Source organism: Pristiophorus japonicus, chromosome 2, assembly GCF_044704955.1.
Source record: "Pristiophorus japonicus isolate sPriJap1 chromosome 2, sPriJap1.hap1, whole genome shotgun sequence".
In the NCBI taxonomy this organism is placed as follows: domain Eukaryota; kingdom Metazoa; phylum Chordata; class Chondrichthyes; family Pristiophoridae; genus Pristiophorus; species Pristiophorus japonicus.
In genome coordinates, this window is record NC_091978.1 from 19,020,242 (window position 1) to 19,047,532 (window position 27,291).

General features: G+C 47.1%; 1 protein-coding gene across 3 annotated transcripts in view; it reads right to left on the minus strand.

Annotated features, from left to right (window-relative positions):
* LOC139236178 (sperm flagellar protein 1-like) overlaps window positions 1-27,291 on the minus strand; it is a 321,238-nt gene that overhangs the window by 239,029 nt on the left and 54,918 nt on the right. For all 3 annotated transcript variants that reach the window (XM_070866806.1, XM_070866805.1, XM_070866804.1), the window contains exon 2: window positions 12,053-12,164. In XM_070866806.1, coding sequence (XP_070722907.1) covers window positions 12,053-12,164 — 112 coding nt within the window. The remainder of the gene's footprint in view (window positions 1-12,052; window positions 12,165-27,291) is intronic.

Below are 27,291 nucleotides of genomic sequence, written 5' to 3' on the forward strand. Positions count from 1 at the left end.
CTTGACACCAAGCCACATAAGGAGAAATTACGGCAGGCGACCAAAACTTTGGTCAAAGAGGGAGGTTTTAAGGAGCGTCGTAAAGGAATAAAGAGAGGTAGAGAGGCGGAGAGGATTAAGGAGGGAATTCCAGAGTTTGGTGCCTAAGCAACTGAAGGCACAGCCACCAATGGTGGAGCAACTAAAATCAGGGATTGTCAAGAGGCCAGAATTAGAGGAGTAGAGATATCTCAGAGGATTGTAGGGCTGGAGAAGGTTAGAGATGGGGAGGGGCAAGGCTTCCGAGGGATCTGAAAACAAGATGACAATTTTAAAATCGAGGCGTTGTTAACCATAAAGCTACTTTGAAGTCCAGTAACTATTGCTATGTAACAACAACTTGTATTTATATAGCGCCTTTGACGTAGTAAAACATCCCAAGGCGCTTCACAGGAATGTTATAAGACAAAACAAATACATTTGACACCAAGCCACATAAGACGAAATTACGGCAGATGAACAAAAGCTTGGTCAAAGAGGTAGGTTTTAAGGAGCATCTTATGTAGGCCGACACTTTGTGTCTCACAAAAACCCACAAACAGCAAGAATTAGCTCATCTGATTTTGGTGGTATTAGTTGAGGAAGGAATGTTGGCCAGGCTACTTTCTCTGGAAATTGCCACAGGACGTTCACTAGAGCAGGTAGATAAGGGAGCAAAATAGCGTAGTTGCTGGAATCTGGAATAAAAACAGAAAATGCTGGAAATCTCAGCAGGTCAGGCAGCATCTGTGGAGAGGAAGCAGAGTTAACGTTTCGGGTCGATGACCCTTTGTCAGAACTGGAGAGTGTTCGGAAAGAATATATTCTTATCAAGCACTGAAAGGGAGAGGGAAAGAAAGAAGAAAAGGGAAGTTCTGTGATAGGGTGGAAGACAGGAGAGATTTGAGAGACAAAAGGGATGATGGGCCAAATAGAAATGGTAATGCCCGGAGTTAGAAAAACATTAGTCAAGATAGGGTGTGAATGGCAGGATAATGACCAACTGCCATTAGAGACAAGGAAAGAAAAAACATAGGCTCAGGGTGGGGGGAGGCAGGGCCGGAGGGGGGGGAGGGAGCCAAAGATTGGCAGCGGTTACGCTCTGAAATAGTTGATGTTGAGTCCAGAAGGCTGTAAAGTGCCTAAACGAAAGATGAGGTGCTGTTCCTCGAGCTTGCGTTGAGCTTCGTTGGAGCAGTGCAGGAGGCCGAGGACGGAGAGGTCAGAGTGGGAGTGGAGCGGAGAATTAAAGTGACAGGCGACCGGAAGCTCAAGGTCACACTTGCGGACTGAACGGAGGTGTTCCGTAAAGCGGTCACCCAATCTACGCTTGGTCTCCCCAATATAGAGGAGATCACATTGTGAACACCGAATACAATATACTAAAGATAAGGAAGTCAGTTATCTCACTCGAAGCTCGAGAGATGCAAATTAAAAACACAAGTACACGGAACAAAATCAGAAAATTCTGGCAGAGGACTAACCCTCAAACAAAATGTTGATAAGAGTTGTGGAAAAAATATTCAAAAGCTGTTCAGATAGGATCTTTGTTAACCTCATTGCAAATTTTAAAAGTATCTGTATAATAAAGTTTGTCTGTCGTGAATATGGCTCTAGTCATGAATGTCTGTCAACTTGTTCCTTCTGACTTTAAAAAAAAATTAATTCATGGGATGTGGCTGTTGCTGTCAAGGCCGGCATTTATTACCCATTCCTAATTGCCCTTTTGAAGGTGGTGATGAGCCGCCTTCTTGAACCACTGCAGTCCATGAGATGAAGGTTTTCCCACAGGGCTGTTGGGGAGGGAGTTCCAGGATTTTGACCCAGTATGAAGAAGGGGCAGCGATATATTTCCAAGTCGGATGGTGTGTGACATGGAGTGGAACATGGAGGTGGTGGTGTTCCCATGCACCTGCTGCCCTTGTCCTTCAAGGTGGTGGAGGTCATGAGTTTGGCAGGTTCTGTCGTAGAAGCCTTGACTGCAGTGGATCTTGTAGATGGTACACACTGCAGCCACGGTGCGCTGGTAGTGGTGGGAATGGAAAGCTACAGAGATAGGGCTCAATTTTACCCAAGCCTGTTTTCTAGCGTATTGCCAGAGTTACGCCAGGTGGATAAGGTGGTTAAGAAGGCATAAAGAATGCTTGCCTTTATTGGCTGAGACATAGAATATAAGAGCAGGGAGGTTATGCTTAAATTGTATACTTTGGTTGGGCCACAGCTGGAGTAAAGCGCGCAGTTCTGGTCGCCATATTATAGGAAGGACGTGATTGCACTAGAGAGGGTGCAGAGAAGATTTACTAGGATGCTGCCTAGAATGGAGAATCTTAGTTACGAGGACAAATTGGATAAGCTGAGTTTGTTCTCATTGGAACAGAGGAGGTTGAGAGGAGGCCTCATTGAGGTGTACAAAATATTGAGGGGCCTGGACATACTGGATAGTAAGGACCTATTTCCATTGTTGGAGGGGTCTATAATGAGGGGGCATAGTTTTAAGGTGGTTGGTAGAAGGAGCGGGAAGTCAGGAGGCGGAGCGCCAGTCGAGAGGCCTACAAGAGGCCCACCAGCAGCGTCAGAGAGGTGAGCGGGGAGTCGGGAGGCGGAGCGCCAGTCGAGTGGCCTACAAGAGGCCCACTAGCAGCGTCGGAGTGGCGAGCGGAGAGTCAGGAGGTGGAGCGCCAGTCGAGAAGCCTACAAGAGGCCCACCAGCACTGTCGGAGAGGTGAGCGGGGTGTCGGGAGGAGGAGCGCCAGTCGAGAAGCCTACAAGAGGCCCACTAGCAGCGTCGGAGAGGCCAGCGGGGAGTCGGGAGGAGGAGCGCCAGTCGATAGGCCGTCAAGAGGCCCACTAGCAGCGTCGGAGAGGCCAGCGGGGAGTCGGGAGGCGGAGCGCCAGTCGAGAGGCCTACAAGGGGCCTACCAGCACTGTCGGAGAGGTGAGCGGGGAGTCGGGAGGCGGAGCGCCAGTAGAGAGGCCTACAAGGGGCCCACCAGCAGCGTCGGAGAGGTGAGCGGGGTGTCGGGAGGCGGAGCGCCAGTCGAGAGGCCTACAAGGGGCCCACCAGCAGCGTCGGTGAGGCGAGCGGGGAGTCGGGAGGCAGAGCGCCAGTCGAGAGGCCTACAAGGGGCCCATCAGCAGCGTCGGAGAGGCGAGCGGGGAGTCGGGAGGCGGAGCGCCAGTCGAGAGGCCGACAAGAGGCCCACCAGCAGATTCGGAGAGGTGAGCGGGGAGTCGGGAGGAGGAGCGCCAGTCGACAGGCCGACAAGAGGCCCACCAGCAGATTCGGAGAGGTGAGCGGGGAGTCGGGAGGAGGAGCGCCAGTCGAGAAGCCGACAAGAGGCCCACCAGCAGATTCGGAGAGGCGAGCGGGGAGTCGGGAGGAGGAGCGCCAGTCGAGAAGCCGACAAGAGGCCCACCAGCAGCGTCGGAGAGGTGAGCGGGGAGTCGGGAGGAGGAGCGCCAGTCGAGAAGCCGACAAGAGGCCAGCCGGTACAGCTGCAGGAAAAGAAGGCAAAAAAGTAGAAAGAAATCGAAAGGTGATGTCACAGCCAAGGGGGTAAGTGATTGGCTGGTGATTGGTAAGAAGTTTTTCTTTTTCTTTTCTTTATCAGTAAGTAACTTTTTAGCATTGTTGTTGCCAAATTAAGTTGTTCTAAGGGTTAAGTCATGGCAGGAGAGCTCAGACACATGTTATACTCCTTCTGTACTATGTGGGAAGTAAGCGACGCTTCCGGTATCCTTGACGACTACGTGTGCGGGAAGTGTATCCGGCTGCAGCTCCTGACGGACCGCATTGCGGCACTGGAGCTGCGGATGGATTCACTCTGGAGCATGCACGATGCTGAGAATGACGTGAATAGCACATTTACTGAGTTGGTCTCTCCGCAGGATAAGGGTACACAGCCAGATAGGGAATGGATGACCAACAGGAAGAGCAGTGCAAGGAAGGTAGTGCAGGGGTCCCCTGCGGTCATCCCTTTGCAAAACAGATACACTGCTTTGGGTACTGGTGAGGGGGATGACTCATCAGGCGAGGGCAGCAGCAGCCAAGTTCATGGCACCGTGGCTCTGCTGCACAGGAAACAAAATGGAGACAGAAATAAAAGACAGAAAGGAGATGAGTAAAAGTGGAGGGCAGATAAACCCAAGGCAAAAAACAAAAAGGGCCACTGTACAGCAAAATTCAAAAGGGTCAAAGTGTAATAAAAAAGCATGCCTGAAAGCTCGGTGCCTCAATGCAAGGACTATTCGGAACCCAGGAGAGAGCTCTGAGCTAGTTAGAGTGGGTGAGAGCTCAGATGAACAGGACCCCAAGAAAGAATGCAAAAGGCAGGAGGCAACAGAGCAGAGTAGCACTGGGGTAAGTATAGACCACAAAGTGATAGGAAAGGACAATATGTATGAATATAAAGGGGCTGCAGAGGGGTCAAAACTAAAAATCATGGTTTAAAAACTAGTATTAAAACACTCTACCTAAACGCACGCAGCATTCGAAATAAAGTAAATGAGTTGACGGCACAAATCATTACAAATGGGTATGATTTGGTGGCCATTACAGAAACGTGGTTGCAGGGGGGCCAAGACTAGGAATTAAACATACAGGGGGTATCTGACAATTCGGAAAGATAGACAAGAAGGGAAAGGAGGTGGGGTAGCTCTGTTAATAAAGGATGATATCTGGGCAGTTGTGAGAGACGATATTGGCTCTAATGAACAAAATGTTGAATCATTGTGGGTGGAGATTAGAGATAGTAAGGGGAAAAAGTCACTGGTGGGCATAGTTTATAGGCCCCCAAATAATAACTTCACGGTGGGGCGGACAATAATGAAGGGAATAATGAAGGCATGTGAAAAAGGAATGGCAATAATCATGGGGGATTTTAACCTACATATTGATTGGTCAAATCAAATCGCACGGGGTAGCCTTGAGGAGGGATTCATAGAATGCATACGGGATTGTTTCTTCGAACAGTATATTACAGAACCTACACAGGAGCAAGCTATCTTAGATCTGGTCCTGTGTAATGAGACATGAATAATGAACGATCTCCTGGTAAAAGATCCTCTCGGAATGAGTGATCACAGTATGGTTGAATTTGTAATACAGATTGAGGCTGAGGAAGTAGTATCTCAAACGAGCGTACTATACTTAAACAAAGGGGACTACAGTGGGATGAGGGCAGAGTTGGCTAAAGTAGACTGGAAACACAGACTAAATGGTGGCATAATTGAGGAACAGTGCAGGACTTTTAAGGAGCTCTTTCATAGTGCTCAACAAAAATATATTCCAGTGAAAAAGAAGGGCGGTAAGAGAAGGGATAACCAGCCGTGGATAACCAAGGAAATAAGGGAGAGTAACAAATTAAAAACCAATGCGTATAAGGTGGCCAAGGTTAGTGGGAAACTAGAAGATTGGGAAAATTTTAAATGACAGCAAAGAATGACTAAGAAAGCAATAAAGAAAGGAAAGATAGATTACGAAGGTAAACTTGCGCAAAACATAAAAACAGATAGTAAAAGCTTTTACAGATATATAAAACGGAAAAGAGTGACTAAAGTAAATGTTGGTCCCTTAGAAGATGAGAAGGGGGATTTAATAATGGGAAATGTGGAAATGGCTGAGACCTTAAACAATTATTTTGCTTCCGTCTTCACAGTGGAAGACACAAAAACCATGCCAAAAATTGCTGGTCACGGGAATGTGGGAAGGGAGGACCTTGAGATAATCACTATCACTAGTCCTGATGAAATACATCCCAGGGTATTAAAAGAGATGGCGAAAGTTATAGCAGATGCATTCGTTATAATCTACCAAAATTCTCTGGACTCTGGGGAGGTACCAGCGGATCGGAAAGCAGCGAATGTAATGCCTCTGTTTAAAAAAGGGGACAGACAAAAGGCAGGTAACTATAGGCCGGTTAGTTTAACATCGTTAGTGGGGAAAATGCTTGAAACGATCATTAAGGAAGAAATAGCGGGACATCTAGATAGGAATAGTGCAAGCAAGCAGACGCAGCATGGATTCATGAAAGGGAAATCATGTTTAACTAATTTACTGGAATCGTTTGAGGATGTAACGAGCATGGTGGATAGAGGTGTACCGATGCATGTGGTGTATTTAGATTTCCAAAAGGCATTCGATAAGGGGCCACACAAAAGGTTACTGCAGAAGATAAAGGTACGTGGAGTCAGAGGAAATGTATTAACATGGATAGAGAATTGACTGGCTAACAGAAAGCACAAAGTCGGGATAAATGGGTCCTTTTTGGGTTGGAAATCGGTGGTTAGTGGTGTGCCACAGGGATCGGTGCTGGGACCACAACTGTTTACAATATACATAGATGACCTGGAAGAGGGGACGGATGTAGTGTAACAAAATTTGCAGATGATTAGTGCGAAAGCGGGTTGTGTAGAGGACACAGAGAGGCTGCAAAGAGATTTAGATAGGTTAAGCAAATGGGCTAAAGTTTGGCAGATGGAATACAATGTCGGAAAGTGTGAGGTCATCCACCTTGGGAAAAAAGACAGTAAAAGGGAATATTATTTGAATGGGGAGAAAGAACAACATGCTGCAGTGCAGAGGGACCTGGGGGTCCTTGTGCATGAATCCCAAAAAGTTAGTTTGCAGGTGCAGCAGGTAATCAGGAAGGCGAATGGAATGTTGGCCTTCATTGCGAGAGGGATGGAGTACAAAAGCAGGGAGGTCCTTCTGCAACTGTACAGGGTATTGGTGAGCCCGCACCTGGAGTACTGCGTGCAATTTTGGTCACCTTACTTAAGGAAGGATATACTAGCTTTGGAGGGGGTACAGAGACAATTCACGAGGCTGATTCCGGAGATGAGGGGGTTACCTTATGATGATAGATTAAGTAGACTGGGTCTTTACTCGTTGGAGTTCAGAAGAATGAGGGGTGATCTTATAGAAACATTTAAAATAATGAAAGGGATAGACAAGATGGAGGCAGAGAGGTTGTTTCCACTGGTCGGGGAGACTAGAACTAGGGGGCGCAGCCTCAAAATACGGGGGAGCCAATTTAAAACCGAGTTGAGAAGGAATTTCTTCTCCCAGAGGGTTGTGAATCTGTGGAATTCTCTGCCCAAGGAAGCAGTTGAGGCTAGCTCATTGAATGTATTCAAGTCACAGATAGATAGATAGATTTTTAATCAATAAGGGAATTAAGGGTTACGGGGAGTGGGCGGGTAAGTGGAGCTGAGTCCATGGCCAGATCAGCCATGATCTTGTTGAATGGCGGAGCCGACTCGAGGGGCTAGATGGCCTACTCCTGTTCCTAATTCTTATGTTCTTATGTTCTTATGAAGTTCATCCATGTGATCTTTAAATGTTTGCCACTGCTAATCCACCGTCAACCCTTTAAGTATCATTCACCTGTCTATTCTTGCCAATTCAAATCTCACACCATCGAAGTTACCCTTCCTTTAGTTCAGGACCCTAGTCTCTGAATTAACTGTGTCACTCTCCATCTTAATAAAGAATTCTACCATATTATAGTCACTCTTCCCCAAGGGGCCTCGCACAACAAGATTGCTAATTAGTCCTTTCTCATTACACATCACCCAGTCTGGGATGGCCAGCCCTCTAGTTGGTTCCTCGACATATTGGTCTAGAAAACCATCCCTAATACACTCCAGGAAATCCTCCTCCACTGTATTGCTACCAGTTTGACTAGCCCAATCAATATGTCAATATGTAGATTAAAGTCACCCATGATAACTGCTGTACCTTTATTGCACGCATCCCTAATTTCTTATTTGATGCTGTCCCCAACTTCACGACTACTGTTTGGTGATCTATGCACAACTCTCACTAGCGTTTTCTGTCCTTTGTAATTCCGCAGCTCTACCATAGAGATTCCATCTCAACCGCGCTAATGTCCTTCCTCACTATTGCGTTAATTTCCTCTTTAATCAGCAACGCTACCCCACCTCCTTTTCCTTTCTGTCTATCCTTCTTGAATGTTGAATATCCCTGGATGTTGAGTTCCCAGCCTTGGTCACCCTGGAGCGATTATATCATATTCGTTAATAGCTGCCTGCGCAGTTAATTTGTCCACGTTATTCCGAATACTCCTCGCATTGAGGCACAGAGCCTTCAGGCTTGTCTTTTTAACACAGTTTGTCCCTTTCGACTTTTGCTGTAATGTGGCCGTTTTTGAGTTTTGCCTTGGGTTTCTCTGCCCTCCAGTTTTACTTTTCCTCTTTCTATCTTTTGCTTCTGCCCCCATTTTGTTTCCCCCTGTCTCCCTGCATAGGTTCCCATCCCCCTGCCATATCTGTTTAACTCCTCCCCAACAGCACTAGCAAACACTCCCCCTAGGACATTGGTTCCGCTCCTGCCCAGGTGCAGACCATCCGGTTTGTACTGGTCCCACCTCCCCCAGAACCGGTTCCAATGTCCTTGGAATTTGAATCCCTCCCTCCTGCACGACTCTTCAAACCACGTATTCATCTTAGCTATCCTGCAATTCCTATTCTGACTAGCACATGGCACTGGTAACAATCCTGACATTACTACCTTTGAGGTGCTGCTTTTTAATTTAACTCTAGCTCCCTAAATTCAGCTAAGATCAGCTATCTCTCTCCCTCCCCGGGCAACAAGCCACAAGATCCTCGCTCTCGCTCTCTCTCTCCCTCCCCAGGCTACAAACCGTAAGATCGGATATCTCTCCTTTCTCTCCTCTCTTCCCCACCCCCAGGCTTGTTTTGTAGCTGAATCCCGAGCCACTGTGTCCGGACACGAGGCCGATTCTGCCGGCCAAACTTACAACCTTCAAGGCCTTCTTCAAGACATTCGCTGGTGGTGAGTGAGTAAAAAATTGAGAAAACTTGTGAAATCCAACAAATTTGCACTTCTACGTTGACAGGTAAAAAAAAGTTGAACTTCATTATTGATTTTGACAGTGTTCTTGACTCCCTCCAAAATCTTTGATTTAAAAACAATGGGGTCGTCAGCGCAGATTTGTGAATGTGCGCTGGTTTCTTAACTCACCAGAAGGTTTTTCATGAGTGGCCAGATATGCCACGTAATAGAAAAAAATGTTGGCCAAACTGCGAACAATTGAAAAAACCGGCGCTGACATGCGGGAACGCCCCCAATGACGTCAAAAATAACTGGCCTAGAAAAGTCCATTACGCCGGCGCAGATCGCAGGGGGAAAAGTTTGAAAAAAAAAATACGCCAAAAATTTGACTCAATACGCCAAAAAAAGCAGCATACTCCAAAAAAAAACACGCAAATCACTGGGGAAAATTGAGACCAGAGAGGGGCGAGGTCGCGGAGGGATTTGAAAACAAGGATGAGAATTTTAAAATCGAGACGTTGCTTAACCTGAAGCCAATGTAGGTCAGCGAGCGAGCACAGGGGTGAGTGGGAGGGACTTGGTGCGAGTTAGGACACGGACAGCCGAGTTTTGGATGTCCTCAAGTTTGCATTGGATAGAACGTGGGAGGCCAGTCAGGAATGCATTGGAATAGTTCATGGAAATGAAACTGAGGAGAGATGTATCAATATCACTGATTTTACACTGTCGCCAATGTTTCCTGTAAGCTGCACCTTGTTCTGCGCGGCCTGTTTCTCTTAATGCATGGCCCCTTTAAATTCCTGCACATGCACAGCATTTACAGGCCGGTGAGCGGCCTGCATGAGTCCTTTCAGATTACCACGTGGCCGTGCGCACACCTTAGCGAGATCCCAGGAGCAGCACGGGCCAGCCCACACTGCGATATGTGTGCACACTTGGTTTGTGCAGCAGAGCTGGTCTCCAGTCATCTTGGTTAATCCTTGCCACTGGACCAAGACCTAGCTCTGTCAAGCCCGTGTGGTGGCTGGTGTGTAACGGCCAGCCCACATTAAAAAAATCCACGCACAGGCATCTTCCACCCTTCAGCATGTAGTTCAGGACCTGGAATATTAGGTCCTTCATTGAAACACCTGCGAACTCATTCCTTTTTGGCGTGGAAGCAAGACATCCTCGATACGAGAGACTGTCTATGATTAGCGGGAACCTTGACTATCATCCAATGTCACAATATCCCCAGTTCATTTAAATAATTTAATAATATTCTTGCTTTATAATAAACTGCCTGTGAGTGTTTCATGTCTCATTGAGATGTGTCAAGCTTCAGAGTTGGCACCGTGAGAAAATTAAATAACAGGTTCTTCACGGACATGTTGTTTACCTGCAAAACAAAGACTACATTGCACTCCTTGCTGTATTCGTTTTAACAGGAGATGCTCTGAATTCCATGGTGGGTCTTTACATTATTTAAAAAATGCGTTCTCAGTACATGGATGATGCTGGCTTCGCCTCCCTTCATCAAAGAACCCAGGGGACGAAATTCAGTTTCTACCGCCACCCATTACCACATGCAGGAGGCGGTTACCTTCAACAGTAAGCGACATCCACGCCTGCGCAGAAATTCAGTCGGCTCTTTGGCAGAGGCGCCAAGAGCTAATGCTGCACCGGCTAAGGCCACCCACGTGGTGACGTCATCCAGCGTTCAACGCCTCCTTGGTGCCTCGATCGCGGTATTTAGTTTGAACATCGGCCTTCCCGGCAGGCGTTCTTACAGCCTGAAAAAAGTGGTGAATAAACTGCGGAGTTCGGGCAGAATCGGCCAGAGAGCAAGGTAAGTTTTTCTCTACTTATTTCTTCATTTTTTTTATTAGTTGTAACAGTGGGGAAGTGTGTGTGTGTGTGGGTCGGAGAGGTTTGAGTTTCTTTTTCTTCCTGTTTTCCAGCTAGCATGACGGCTGCCTCCCGATGTGAAGTTCAGTCGGCCTCCTGAGCTCACGCCCGAGGATGAGTGTGCAACATCACTTTTTAGCGCTGTCCTCTCATCTTTGGGCGTAAAAACCGAATTTGGCAGTTGGAGCCTGCACCTAACGCGTGGCGGTAAAATCAGTTCTCAGGCGACGACACTGCCTCAAAGACAGCCATAATCAATTTCGGCCCCCCAGCGTTGTGTAACCATGACAAAGGGGAATTCAAAAGACTGAAGCAAATTAATGACCTTATGGCATCAGTGTGGAGATGAGAACAATGCAGTTTAAGATCGCACATGAAATATAATGATAATATTGCACTAACACTTCTCTTTCTCATGCAAAATCTGTTTCTACTGATAGCAGGATCAGTAACCAGAGGACACAGATTGAAGGTAGTTGGCAAAAGAATCAGAGGGGAGATGAGGAGAATTTTTTTTGCACAGCGTGTTATTGTGATCTGCACTGCCTGAAAGGGTAGTGGAGACAGATCCAATAGTAACTTTCAAAAGTGAATTGGATAAATACTTGAGGGGGAAAATTTTGCAGGGCTATGAGGAAAAAGCAGGAGGTGGGTGGGGGGGGGGGGGTGGCGAAGAGGGACTACTTGGATAGCCCTACCAAAGAAAACTTTAAACTCAGGCTGTGGATGATGCTATGCGAAGCTGCCCTTGAGAAGGTGTGGAAGGACCGTATTCTTGAACCGCTGCAGGCCTTGTGCTGATGGCACCCCTACAACATGCTAGATAGGGAATGCCACAATATTAGCCCAGAAATGATGAACGAATGGTGATGTAGGCCCAAGTCACGATGACTTGGGAGAGGAACTTGAAAGTCATTTGGGGCCATTTTAACCTAACCCACCTCCTTTATGTAAATGAACCGGGACTGGAAATATAGCAAGGGTCACGGAGATCGATAGATTTTGGATATTAAGAGAATCGAGGAATGTGGGAATGGTACAGGAAAGTGGAGCTGAGGTGGAAGATCAGACATGATCTCATTAAATGGCCGAGCAGGTTTGAGGGGCCGAATGGCCAATTCTTGCTTTAACTCTTATGTTCTTATATTCTTATGTTCAGTACTGCTCTCCCATATATGACCAGAAGTTCCACCCTACTGGCGTGGGTGTTGTGGTGTGGGCGGGTGGGGGAAAGAGACAAAAGCCTATGCCAACTGCTTTACTGTGCTATGCCCAACAGTGACTGACTATCTTTCTTTTGCGCATTCTTTGATGACATTAATCTGTTACCTGTTCAGATGAGCCCAGTTGTTCAGTTTCTGCTGTGTTGAGCTGGCTGGCGTATAGTTGTGCATTTCAACCAGTTTGGGAAAATGAAACTTCACCACTTCGGCAACTAAAACTGGAAGCAAAGCAGGCAGAATTTCAGGATGTATGCCGCTGAACTCACATCACAAGCACAAAAACCTACCCGCTCCTCTAGAGTGGCAACAGAGAAGGGACATGCTGGATCTTGAATTTCATTTTTACCACCTGCTACCCTGATGGAATTCACTCCTGAATGGGCTGCGCTTTCACCGATAACAGCAGCCTTGGGCTACCTCGGCTAATTAACCACCGCATTTGTGAGCTTAAGCTGTCAGCCTATTCAATTGTAGAAGTCTCGGCAATCCCTTCATCCTGCCCTCGCCTACGCACTTTCTAATTAATTTTAACGATCGCTGACTACAATAAATTTAACGACTACAATAAGTCATTCTGACATGGATACATTGCCACCTTTAGCGCAAATGAATCCAGGAAGAATCACTCGTCACTCGAGTCGGTTCCAAACATCAAAGCGGTTTTATTACCCCAGCGGGGAGAAAGCTTCTGGGTAACTCCAGGCATTCCTTTCCGCCGAACAAAGAAATTCATCAATACTTATATGTTTTACAACAGTTTGCTACAGTTACTCAGCCTATTTCGGCTGGACACAATCCAATTATAACGAGTATAGATTACATGTCGGTTTCTTTGGGCCAATAGAATTGGCCCCCAAGCAGCAGGAGACTGCGTGATTACCTCATGCTTAGCTAGGGGTTTACTCATGGTCTCGTGATGTATTCCATACCCCCTTATCTACTGTCCTTGGGTCCTGTTTATGCCTAACCTCCTTATCTTAACACAGTTACAGGAATCCCATTATTCAGTAGCACAGATACAGGAATCCCATTGTTCAGTATTCTGCCAGGACATCTTGTCTGGGAGTTGCTGATTAGAGACATTCTGCTGAGCACGCCCTTTTGAGTGTTCCTGTATGCAGTTACATCGGTTAACTAGGAATGTAGTCAAGTTGGCTAGCTAAGTTCCTCTAATGCTTTGCGGAATCTCTGGCAGCCATTTTATATATACAAACACACATATACCCTGCAGGTGCATTTGCCTTTGGAAGCGCACTACAACACCATCTATGAGTCTAAAAAGAACACAAAAACAAGGGAAATGTACTATATGGGAGAGCAGTACTGAACATAAGAATATAAGAACAAAACAGTTCGAAGCAAGAATTGGCCATTCGGCCCCTCAAGCCTGCTCGGTCATTCAATGAGATCATGTCTGACCTTCTACCTCAACTCCACTTTCCTGCCCTATCCCCACATCCCTCGATTCTCTTAATATCCAAACATCTATCGATCTCTGTCGAATATACTCAAAGACTGAGCCTCCACAGCCCTCTAGGGTAGAGAATTCCAAAGATTCACCACCCTCTTAATGAAGAGGTTTCTCCTCATCTCAGTACTAAATGGCCGACCCCTTATTCTGAGACTGTGACCCCTGGTTCTAGATTCTTCAGCCAGAGGAAACATCCTCCCTGCATCTACCCTGTCAAGCCCTGTAAGATTTTTGTATTTTTCAATGAGTTCACCTCCTATTCTTCTAAACTCTAGAAAATATAGGCTTAGTCTACTCAATCTCTCCTCATAGGACAATCCCAGGAATCAGTCTGGTGAACCTTTGTTGCACTCCCCCAATGGCAAGTATATCCTTCCTTCGGTAAGGAGACCCAAAATGTCTCACCAGGGTCCTATATAATTGCAGTAAGACCCTAATACTCAAATCCTCTTGTAATAAAAGCCAACAAACATTTGCTTTCTTAATTGCTTGCTGTACCTGCATGTTTACTCTGTGATTTTGTGTACAAGGACACCCAGGTCCCTCTGAACACCAACATTTCCCAATCGCTCTCCATTTTTGCTTTTCTATTGTTCCTACCAAACTTCACATTTCTCCACATTATATTCCATTTGCCATGTTCTTGCCCACTCACTTAGCTTGTCGATATCCCCTTGAAGTCTCTTTGCATCCTCCTCACAACTTACATTCCCACCTGGCAAACTTGGATATATTACATTTGGTCCCCTTATCATAATCATTGATATAGATTGTGAATAGCTGGGGCCCAAGCATCGGTCCTTGCTTGTATAATTACCCCCACTAGTTACAGCCTGCCAACCCGAAAATGACCCGTTTATTCCTACTCTCTGTTTTCTGTCCGTTAACCAATCCTCAATCCATGCTAGTATAATTACCCCCAATCCTGTCAACCCTAACTTTGTTCAATAACCTCTTGTGCGACACCTTATCGAATGCCTTCTGAAAATCCAATTACACCACATCCACTGGCCTCCCTCCTTATCTATTCTGCCAGTTACAACCTCAAAAAACAGATTTGTCAGACATGATTTCCCTTTCATAAATCCGTGTTGACTCTGCCCAATCCTATTATTATTTTCTAAGTGCCCTGTTACCACGTCCTTAATAATAGATTCTAACATTTTCAAACACTACTGATGTCAGCCTAACTAGTCTGTAATTCCCCGTTTTCTCTCTCCCTCCTTTTTTAAATAGCAAGATTACATTAGTTACCTTTTAATCTACGGGAACTGTTCTAAAATCTATGGAATTTTGGAAGATGACCCCCAATGCATCCACTATCTCCAAAGCCACCTCTTTCAAAACTCTATGATCGGCCATCAGGTCCAGGGGCTTTATCGGCTTTTAGTCCCATTAATTTCTCCAGTACTATTTTTTTTACTATAACTAATTTCTTTCAGTTCTTCATTCTCGCTAGATCTTTGGTACTCCACTATTTCCAGGTTTTTCGTGTCTTCTTCCGTGAAGACAGACACAAAGGGGCTGAAACTGAGTCCTGTCCCAAACGCGGCGCACCTACAGTTTTTCTCTATCCCAGTTCAAAGTAAAATAGCATGGTGTCGACGACAGCAGCACTTCCCCTTTAAGGCCGGCCGCACCACCAAGCCACAGTGAGTGTACCGACACAAAAAGCTGTCAGTGGCACCGACCGGTAGGAGTGACGCTCCCGCAGGGCAATTCCAGGAAAGGGGCAATTTCCCGAGGGGCAATTTCGGGAAGGGGTCCCTGCCAATCGGCTCGTGCACGCCGCAGCGGGAAAACGGGCGGAGCGGTCCCATACACTGCTACAAAACTGAGGAAGGGCAATTTTCAAAAATGGCAGCCTCTCTGCAGAGACTCGGCCGCCATTCCACATGACCCATGGCCTCCCCTTTCAGGCTGCCAGAGGCCTTATAGAAAGGGTCAATTTTGGCCCCAAAGTATGTGTTTAATTTCTCTGCCATTTCCCTATTCCCCATGATAATCTCTCCTGTCTCAACCTGTAGGACCCACATTTACTTTTGCTAATCTTTTCCTTTTTTACATACCTATAGAAGCTTTTAGTCTGGTTTGATGTCTCTCGCTAGTTTACTCTCATATTCTGTTTTCCCTTTCATCATCAATTTCTTGGTCCTCCTTTGCTGAATTCTAAAATCCTCCCAATCTTCAGGCTTACTGCTCCTTTTGGAAACATTATAAGCCTCTTACTTTGATCAAATACTGGGGCCGCAATTGCCCCTTCCCTGAAGGCCTGTTACCACCGGAAATCGGCGGCCACGCTGTGGAGTGGAATGGCCGCCGATATTTCGGGGACTGCCCGCCATTTTGAAAATTCCGCTCCTGCAGTATCCCAGTGGTGAGCTGCTCCCTCCACTCCCACTCCGCTGCTGCCGATACATCCTAAGTGCATCATCAGAGTGCGCACCGCCGATGTTACCCCAACTCGAAATTCCGCCGAGGAAATCTTGCTGCTGCCGCTCAGTGCCACCAACAGCTTTATCTGTCGGTGCACTATGCTTGGAGTACTTCTAAAATGGCGGTGCAGCTGCCATTAAAGGGGAGGGCGCACTGCCGCGACTACCATCTTACTTTTTGTTGGCCGACAGGCAGTCTGGCCGCTGGCCCGGCAGAAACCCTCCCTGGTGGCCCAGTGGATCAAACTTAAAAGAATCGCAGCGGCTCTCCCCTTTTGGTGATGGACCAGTGTGATGATGTCATCAGCGCTATGCTGATGAGTGACAGCAGCAGACACTCCGCCCTCCCCCCCACTTCCGCCCCTCTAGTGTGCGAACTTCTGCTCACTGCCACACTTCTGCACCCATTATGATCGACTTCCGGGCTGCTGGAAGCCAAAGAGCGGAATTTCGCTCAAGAGGCCACCGCATCCACCTTGCCGGTAAAAACAGCTGAAACAGTGTAAGTGTGCCGCGTTTTCGGCGGAGGGCAATTCCGGCTCCACTATCTTTAATTTCTCTTGTTAGCTATGATTGGACTACTTTTCCTGTGCAATATGTGCGGGCGCTGAGTCCGTGCAGCAGAGCTGGACTCCAGTCGCCTTGGTTAATCCTTGCCACTGGACCAACATAGAAACATAGAAAATATGTGCAGGAATAGGCCATTCGGCCCTTTGAGCCTGCACCATCATTCAATAAGATCATGGCTGATCATTCAACCTCAGTACCCCTTTCCTGCCTTCTTTCCATATGCCTTGATCCCTTTAGCCATAAGGATCATATCTAACTCCATTTTGAATATATATAACAAACTGGCCTCAACAACTTTCTGCAGTAGAGAATTCCACAAGTTAACAACTCTGAGTGAAGAAGTTTCTCCTCATCTCGGTCCTAAATGGCTCACCCCTTATACTTAGACTGTAACCCCTGGTTCTGGACTTCCCCAGCAATAGGAACATTCTTGTTTATAGGCCCCAAACAGTAGTGGTAATGTAGGGCACAGTGTAACTCAGGAAATTAGAGGTGCATGTAACAAATAATCACCAATGTTTGCTGCTCCTTGCTGTTTCTTAGCTCCACACAAACTGATTCTACTTCTTGATTTTACGAGCTAAGATCCTTTCTCTCTACTGTCTTTATCCCATCTTTTATTTTCAGGGCTACCCCTCCTCCTTTTCCATTTTGCCTACCTCTTCTAAAAGTTAAGTATCCTGGAATATTTAGTTACCAACTGTGGTGACTTTGCAACCACGTCTCTGTAATGGCTATTAGATCAAACCTATTCATTTCTATCTGCGCTATTAATTAATCTATTTTATTGCAAATGCTTTGCACATTCAGACATAGTGCCTTTAGCTTTGACTTTTTTCTATTTTTCCCTGATGTCACCTTAGTCAATAACGCTTTATTATCTTTGTCCCTTCCTGACCCACTTTGCTTATTTTTACTCCAAAATCTGCTCTGCTCGAGAACCTTGGCATTTCTCTTGTTGCTTTTAAATGTACTCTTTCCTGAATCCTCTCACCACCCCCCACCCCCTCTTCATTAGTTTAAAGCCCTGTCTACTGCCCTAGTTATTCAATTCACCAGGAGACTGGTTCCAGCCCGGTTCAAGTGGAGCCCGTCCCAATGGAACAGCTCCCTCTTTCCCCAGAACTGGTGCCAGTGCCCCGTGAAACAAAACTCCTGCCTCCCATACCACTCTTTGAGCCACACAGTTAACTTTCATCCCTATACCAATTGGCGCGTGGCTCAGGTAACAATCCAGAGATTATTATCTTTGCGAATCTGCTTTTTAATTTGGACCTCAACTCCTCAAACTCTTTCAGCAGAACCTCATTCCTAGTTCTGCCTATGTCGTTGGTTCCTACGTGGACCACGACAACTGGATCCTCCCCCTCCCACTCCAAGTTCTTTTCCAGCCCCGAGGAGAGGCAACACAACCTTCGAAACTCACGGTCATGGCTGCAGAGAACCATCTATCCCTATGACTATACTGTCACCTACCACAACTACCTTCCCTTTCACTCCGCCCATTTGAATGGCCCTCTTGCACCATGGTGCTTTGGTCAGCCTGCTCATCCATCATCATAGGCAGTCCCTCGGAATCGAAGAAGACTTGTTTCCACTCTTAAAATGAGTCCTTAGGTGGTTGAACAGTCCAATACGAAAACCACAGTCTCAGGTGGGACAGATAGTCGTTGAGAGTAAGGGAGGGTGGGACAGGTTTGCGCACGCTCTTGATTTCTGCATGCTCTCGGCGGTGAGACTCGAGGTGCTTAGCGCTCTCCCGGATACACTTCCTCCACTTAGAGCAATCTTTGGCCAGGGACTCCCAGGTGTCAGTGGGGATGTTGCACTTTATCAGGGAGGCTTTGAGGGTGTCCTTGTAACATTTCCTCTGCCCACCTTTGGCTCATTTGCCATGAAGGAGTTCCAAGTAGAGCGCTTGCTTTGAGAGTCTGGCATGCAGACAATGTGGCCTGCCCAGCGGAGCTAATCAAGTGTCCTGCAGGCTTTTCCCTCATCCACACAGGCAGCAAAAACTTCCTACCTGTTGGATAAGGGCAAAGGCTAAGGTTCCACAAGCATGGCACCTGAGGTCCCCTTACCTGCCTGAGTCGCAGTCACACCCTCCTGTCCCTGACCACTAACCAGACCTGCACCAATATCTAACCTAAGGCGTGTGACTGCCTTCTGGATCAAAGTGTCCAGGTAACTCTCCGCTCCCTGATGCCCCGCAATGTCTGTACCTTTGACTCCAGCTCAACGACTCTGAGCTGAAGTTCCTCAAGATGCAGGCACTTACTGCAAACATGGTTGTCCGTGATTACAATGCTCTCCACAAACTCCCACATGCTGCTGTTGCGGCACACCACCAAAAGCCGAACTGAAGGAATGAAAACCCTTACACTATGCAGCAGCATCAAAAGAAGCCCTTGGGGAGAAATACAGCAGAGAAGCCTGTCCTGCTGTTTTGAGCTTCTTGCAAAGGTACAATTTAATCATGGGGGCAATACTGACAATGCCATGCCTCATGCAAGCCTTCTGTATGATGGTGCTGCGGAGGAGACAACTGATTCGATGTCATTGCATGAGGAACCTCAGAGCACGTAGGATGATGGGCAGGAGGCCTTACCCACATTGGGTATATCGATACAGGAGTTCATACCTGCACCTGAGTGATGCAGACTGTGAGAAAAGGCTGCGTTTCCAGAAAGAAGTTGTAACCGAGATCTGTGAGTTAGTAAAAGCAGACCTGTAACCTAGAAGCGCCAAAAGGACTGCTTTGACAGTTGAAGTGAAGGTTACAGCTGCACTTTCATTCTATACATCTGGATCGTTCCAGGCCACAATTGGGGATGTGTGCATCATTTCTCAACATGCAACACATATCTGCATTTGGCAGGTGACTGCTGCACTATATGCCCGGAGGAATGACTACATAAAGTTCCCCATGGCCGCCCAGGCAATGCGTGAAAGGGTTGTGGGCTTATCCAGGATTGCTGGCTTCCCAAAGGTACAAGGCTGCATTGATTGTATCCACATCGCCTTGCGAGCACCTTTGGAGGATTCAGAGACGTACATGAACAGAAAAGGCTTCCACTCCATTAATGTGCAGCTCATGTGTGACAACCTGCATCGCATCATGTCAGTCGATGCAAAATACCCTGGGATCATCTATGACGTGTTCATTCTACGCGAGAACGCTATATCTGCCTTTCTGGCTGCTGCCATTTCAGCAGCAGCCAGAAAGGCAGAGCTGGCTACTGGGAGACAAAGGGTACGGCCTCGCCGTCCTCATGACGTCCCTAGGCGTAACCCCGACGGAAGCTGACCGGGAATACAACATGTCGCACATTGTGACCATTGGCATCTTGAAACCGCGTTTCCAATGCCTGGACTATTCCGAAGGCTACTTGCAATACTCCCCTGAGATTGTCGGTCAGTTCACTGTTGTCTACTGCATGCTGGATAACTCAGCCATCATGAGGCAGCAGCAGCTGGTAGTAGAAGACCCACCTGAGCCGAGAGTGGAAGATGACGAGGTGGAGGAGGAGGAAGCCATGCAACCCGAAGCAGGATGGTGGAGGAGGGCGGACAGACGTGCCCCTTTAATGATTGTTCGAGGCTTGTGCCAGCAGCTCATCCGTGAACGCTTTGCTGCCTGAAGGCTCAGCGGCAACTATTCCAAATGGACCATGTTTACTCTTTGAACCGGTTCCGTAATGTTGTGTTGTGTCCATGGAATAAATAATGGAAATTATTCTTCTGTACTTCAAAAAGTTATGTTAATAATGGAAATCATTCAATTATAATTTAAAATACATTTTATTTAAAACTTATTTGTACTTAAACTTAACTTTAATAAAAAATATTCTTGTATCAAACTTTAAAGTTTTCAGTTAAGATCACTTACAAACTTTAAGATCACTTACAAACTTCTAAACTTGTAAATTTACATAACTTACAAAAAAATTTTAATTTGAGAACAGTTTCCACAACAGTAACAACAACAACAGCAAAGAAAAGCTGCACCCATCTCTCCTTCACCTTATTCTAAGACCGTCCGCTGCGCTTGGTCTTGTTGACTCCACGCCTGCCTACAGACGGTAGCGCAGTGTTTCTCGGGTCGGTACCAAGCTTATTCTTTTGAACATCTCGGGTAATGCGCACTTCTTGATTGGAGGGGCGGGGAGGCGGTAATGTGGAAGGCACGATTTGGGCCTCTTCAGAGGCTGGTCTGGGGATTGGAGTGGGAGTGGCAGTTGATTCTGTCAATGGGCGCGGGGTCTGGGCATGTTCCATTATTGCAGCAGCTAACTCCGACATTCCCTCCCTCATGTGCCCCGACAGTGTCTCAACTATCTCCAACATTCCCTCCTCATGTTCGTTGACAGTGCATCAGCTACCTGTGACATGCCCTCACTCATGTGCACCGACATTGTATCAGCTGCCTGAGACGTTCCTTCCCTCATGTTCCTTCCCTCATTTCCATTTCTCGCGAGAGTGTTGTTACTTCTCCCGACAGTCCCGATACCTCACCACCCACCCCATTGATGGTGTCCAGGAGTGATCGTGTAAGATCAATACTCTCCGCACCCATTGCAATCATCTGAACCACATCTGTTAGATCCTGCACCTCAGGAAAGTGCTGTCGAGCTCTCCTTCCCCTCCTCACCCTGGGTGCGGCTCGCTGCATCCAACTGGGACCCGCAGCCTCGGATGCTGGGGCCCTGAGCGTGCCTCGCTGCACCCCACTGGAATCCCCAGCCTCGGACTGTGGGAAACCATGGTGTACCCCACCAACACTCGCACCACTCCGCAAAGTGGCTGGCACCTCAATGGGCGACACCTGCACCTCCTCCAGAGTGAGTACAACACTGGGGCCTTCATCCATCCCCTTCTCCTCCCCCTCACCCCCACGCTCTTGATCTGAAAGGTGGAATTGGAAGATGTTCTCCTCTTCAGGCTCGTCCGCATCTGAATCTTCTGCTGCATCGGCTCCAGCCTCGTCAGGGTTGGCCTCAAGTTCTGACAAATATAACAGAACAGACAACTGGTTAGCAGCAGGGGAGGGGACAGGGTGGGTGTCATGAGTAGGCTCACACAGCACAGGCAGCAGGCTGATTTGAAGGACCACGATGAATGATAGCACATTGCATCAACCGAAGCGTAGCTGACGGAGACATCCCCATGAACTGAAGCATAGCTAGCCCGCGCAGCAAAGCCAGACTGTGGAATTTGCAGGACTTACCCTCTCCCTGGAATGTGGGTTCAGCTTATGCAGTGGTGGTTGCTTTTCTGCAGGACGGATCCATCAAATCAGCGACCCTCTCTTCCAAGGGTGTCAGTGGGTGCAGATTGGCCGGACCTCCTCCTGTTTAAGTTCTTTCTCGTTTGTTGTGTGCCACCTTCCTCTGCAAAGATGAAAATATAACTTTTTAGAGAGGGTATCTTTCTGCTGGGTGGGACATATACAGATGGTCACATTTACAATTGCAATTCCATTGAATAAATGAAAATATTACTTGCACTAACTACTTGACCAAGGTCCTGCCACTTCTTTTTGCACTGGCCTCCAGACCAATGGTCACCATGGTACAGTAATCCTCCGCAAGTTGGTTCCAGCGTTTCTTTATTTCTTTTGGTGAAACTTTAATGTGACCTCTGCTGGGGTCCAGCTCGTGCCATCCGGCCTCAATTACAGTAACCAGTGCCTCCACTTCATCCTGTAAGAAATTCTTGGTCCTTGAGTCGCATTGCATTTTGTATTGTAGCTCCGAGTTTTCCAATGAGAATTAAAGTTCTCACATACAACTGGCTCTTTAAAAATGGCCGAATGCAGACCTGGAGCTGTACTGGGCATGCGCAAAAACGTCATTTTTTTTTCCGTGCATGCGCAGAAGGGGGGGGCATCGCTTTTTTTCAGCGCAGACATTAGGCTCCACCCCGTCGAAGCTAAAGGACAGGCTGCATGGCACCGATTTCCATAAATAGAACGGGGAAACTTGCTGGGGTTTTTTTGGAGTAGTCGGGGCCAAAAAAAAAAGGGAGTAATTCTTGCAGTGCGCCAAAAAACAGCATCGGGGAAAATTCAGCCCCAGAACTGTACTATTAAGGATGTCATAGCAGCGCATTTGGAAAGAGGTGACATGATAGGTCCAAGTCAACATGGATTTGTGAAAGAGAAATCATGCTTGACAAATCTTCTAGAATTTTTTGAGGATGTTTCCAGTAGAGTGGACAAGGGAAAACCAGTTGATGTGGTATATTTGGACTTTCAGAAGGCTTTCGACAAGGTCCCACACAAGAGATTAATGTGCAAAGTTAAAGCACATGGGATTGGGGGTAGTGTGCTGACATGGATTGGGAACTGGTTGTCAGACAGGAAGCAAAGAGTAGGAGTAAATGGGGACTTTTCAGAATGGTTGGCAGTGACTAGTGGGGTACCGCAAGGTTCTGTGCTGGGGCCCCAGCTGTTTACACTGTACCTTAATGATTTAGACGAGGTGATTAAATGTAGTATCTCCAAATTTGCAGATGACACTAAGTTAGGTGGCAGTGTGAGCTGCGAGGAGGATGCTATGAGGCTGCAGAGTGACTTGGATAGGTTAGGTGAGTGGGCAAATGCATGGTAGATGAAGTATAATGTGGATAAATGTGGTAAAAACAGAGAGACAGACTATTATCTGAATGGTGACAGATTAGGAAAAGGGGAGGTGCAACGAGACCTGGGTGTCATGGTACATCAGTCATTGAAGGTTGGCATGCAGGTACAGCAGGCGGTTAAGAAAGCAAATGGCATGTTGGCCTTCATAGCGAGGGGATTTGAGTACAGGGGCAGGGAGGTGTTGCTACAGTTGTACAGGGCATTGGTGAGGCCACACCTGGAGTATTATGTACAGTTTTGGTCTCCTAACCCGAGGAAGGACATTCTTGCTATTGAGGGAGTGCAGCAAAGGCTCACCAGACGATTCCCGGGATGGCGGGACTGACCTATCCAGAAAGACTGGATCAACTGGGCTTGTATTCACTGGAGTTCAGAAGAATGAGAGGGGACCTCATAGAAACATTTAACATTCTGATGGGTTTAGACAGGCTAGATGCAGGAAGAATGTTCCCAATGTTGGGGAAGTCCAGAACCAGGGGTCACAGTCTAAGGATAAGGGGTAAGCCATTTAGGACCGAGATGAGGAGGAACTTCTTCACCCAGAGAGTGGTGAACCTGTGGAATTCTCTACCACAGAAAGTTGTTGAGGGCAATTCACTAAATATATTCAAAAAAGAGTTAGATGTAGTCCTTACTACTAAGGGGATCAAGGGGTATGGTGAGAAAGCAGGAATGGGGTACTGAAGTTGCATGTTCAGCCATGAACTCATTGAATGGCAGAGCAGGCTAGAAGGGCCGAATGGCCTACTCCTGCACCTATTTTCTATGTTTCTATGTACACAGTGTTCCAGGTGTGGCCTCACCAATGCCATGTATAATTTTAGTAAAACTTTTTTACATTTATACACCAATCACTTTGTAACAAAAGCCAACGTACCACTCGTCTTCTTAATTGCTTGCTGTACCTGCATGTTAACTTTCTGTGATTCATGTACAAGGACACCCAGGTCCCTCTGAATGCAAACATTTCCAAGTCTCTCACCATTCAAAACATATTCTGCTTTTTTGTTTTTCCTACCAAAGTGGGTAACTTCACACATCCCCACATTGTATTCCATTTGCCATGTTCTTGCCCACTCAGTCAACCTGTCTATATCTCTCTGCAGACTCTTTGTGTCCTCCTCACAGCTGACTTTCCCACCTAACTTTGTATCATCAGCAAACTTGGATACGTTACACTCAGTCCCTTCATCTAAGTCATTAACATAGATTGTATATAGCTGGGGCCCAAACACTGATCTTTGTGGTACGCTGCTAGTTACAGCCTGCCAACCCAAAAAAGTCTCATTTATTCCTACTAATAAAGTTCATAAAATAAGTTGAGAAGGATTCAGCACAGAAGGATGCAGTCCATAGTGTCCGTGATAACTCTTTTAAAGAGCTATCAAATTAGTCCAATTTTAAGCATTCATAAAATAATACAACTGGTTACAAATAAATTATGAGCTGGATTTTGGATTTTGATGTTTTTGGGGCGATAATGGTGGCGTGACGGGAAAGTTAGCGCCCGGGAACAGTTTGCGTCTCAGTAAGTACAGTTGAGCAGCTGGGCCCTGAGTGAAAAGTGTTGGACACCAATCTTAGGGCGTTCGCATGGGAAACTCCCAAGCTAAAGAGTTGGGTCAAGAGCGCTCCGAGAGATGCCTGGGGTGGGGGGGTGAGTGAAAAACCTAAAATAATTACAGGTACCACAAAAACATTCCCAAATCAGTTCCCATGCCATCACAACACAAATCGCAAAACAAATTAAAAGAAAAAACAATCACACTTACCATAGGAGTCCACTACTTAGCTCTTCGTGGTTGGGATCATTAGACCGCCTTTCCGGGCGGTCAGTGCGAGGTGTACGGGTCAGTCTGAAATTCAAACTCATGCCGGTGTCGCAACCAGAGGCGTTGCTCACCGGGCGCAGCTTTTCCGGGCAGCGCTGCTCAACGTCGCCGCTAAACCGGACCTGAAGATCGCTGCGGGGTGCTGGAGGATAACCACCCGGTCAAAACACCTCACCGCTGCCACTGCCGCTGATCCGGGATGAAAAACAGAGTGCACAAGACCCAAAAATCCAGCCCTATTGCTTTACTTCCCAACAATGAATGGAAACATTTTCTTCAGTGCAGGAGCAGGAGCCATTTGTAATGGGCCTGAAATTGAGGTCGGAGGCTTCCTTCGTACGAACACCTCTGACCTGAAAAAAATTTACGAATCTACCTGTTGGTCCCGGAGAAAGGCAAGATCCCGGAGGCCTAGATTCACTGCGCAGCGCATGGGGACCTGTCTTCGAGGTACGTATGGCCAAGCTGGAGTCACATGGGCCTGGACAACCAATCATGATGCAGTATTCTCATTGATAATAATGGGAACTCCTTTGGTGCGAGTTCCCATTACTACCAATGAGAAAAACCCTAAAACACCCAAACACAACATAATAAATAAGTTATGTTCATAATAAGGTAATGTAACTGAGTACTGTAGATGTGAGTAAGTGTGACCTTAGTTAATTTACTCTAACTCCAGAGTGCAGGTACCACGTGGGTGGCCTGCTTATATGCAGTGCTCGCAAGGGATGCTGGGGTTCCTTAGGACTCCAACAGGTACGCCCTCAGGTGGCGGTACAATATTGGATACCTCGGGTTGCATAAATAACATCACTCCCTCCAAAAGTCAACAGTACACTTATTTACAGGGTGAGACGATCTGGGGCCTTTCGCTCCCTAGTCGATCGTCTCGGTACAAATGCAGGTATGGGGGAGTTGGTTGGTTCTTCGCTGGGTGTGCAGCCGGACTTGCTGGGCTGCTGGGGATGGTGAGTTCAACTTCGTGGTCAACCGTGATGTTGGTTGCCACTTGTATGTGTGTGTGGAAGGATCAAAGTTGGTGGTGTCCTCTTCGGGTCGCAGTTTGGTTTGGTCCAAATGCTTTCTGCACTTTAGCTCATTTGTGAGTTTGACCTGAAACACCTTCTTTGGCTATGACAGTGCCAGCAAGCCATTTGTGACCATATCGATAGTTGAGTACAAATACAGGGTCAATGACTTCAATATTACGTGACAAATTTGCGTGATCGTGGTACATGCTTTGTTGATGCCATCTGTCCTCGACATGATCATGGAGATCAGAGAGAGCCTTGGATAAGAGAGAGCCTTGTTTTGAGTGCCCTTTTCAGGAGCAGCTCGGCTGGGGGCACCCCGGTGAGCGAGTGGGGTCTGGTGCGGGAGCTGAGCAGGACTCGGGACAGGTGGGTCTACAGGGAACCTTCCGACACAAGCGTTTCAAGCTTTGCTTGATGGTTTGGACTGCCCGTTCTGCCTGGCCATTAGATGCGGGCTTGAACGGGGAAGATGTGACGTGCTTGATCCGAATGCGGGTCATGAATGCCTTGAATTCAGCACTGGTGAAGCACGTCCCATTGTTGCTGACAAGGACATCAGTCAGGCCATGTGTGGCAAAATGGCTTGTAGGCTTTCGATGGTGGCAGTGTACGTGCTTACAGACATTATTACACACTCAATCTATTTTGAATAAGCATCCACAACAACCATAAACATTTTGCCTAGAAACGGGCCAGCAACGTCAATGTGGATCCTAGACCACGGTTTGGAGGGCTATGACCACAAACTTAGCGGTGCCTCCCTGGGTGCATTGCTCAGCTGAGAGAAGTGTTGCATTGGCGCACGCAAGACTCCAAATCTGAATCGATGCCGGGCCACCACACATGGAATCTGGCTATAGCTTTCATCATTACTATGTCTGGATGGGTACTGTGTATACTGTATAGGTCACGTATGAATGTTTCCCTGCCTTTCTTAGGCAAAACCACACGATTACCCCACAAAAGACAGTCCGCCTGTATGGACATTTTGTCTTTGCGCCGCTGGAACGGCTTGATCTCTTCGTGCATCTCCGCTGGGATGCTGGACTAGCTCCCACAGAGAGTTTTTTATTTAACAAGGAATATTACGAGATCCTGGCTGAGCCAGGTCGTAATCTGGCGGGCCGTAACGGGTGACTTTTCGTGTTCAAATGCATCATAGAAACATTAGAAGAAACATAGAATATAGGTGCAGGAGTAGGCCATTCGGCCCTTCTAGCCTGCACCGCCAATCAATGAGTTCATGGCTGAACATGCAACTTCAGTACCCCCTTCCTGCTTTCTCGCCATACCCCTTGATCCCCCTAGTAGTAAGGACTTCATCTAACTCCTTTTTGAATATATTTAGTGAATTGGC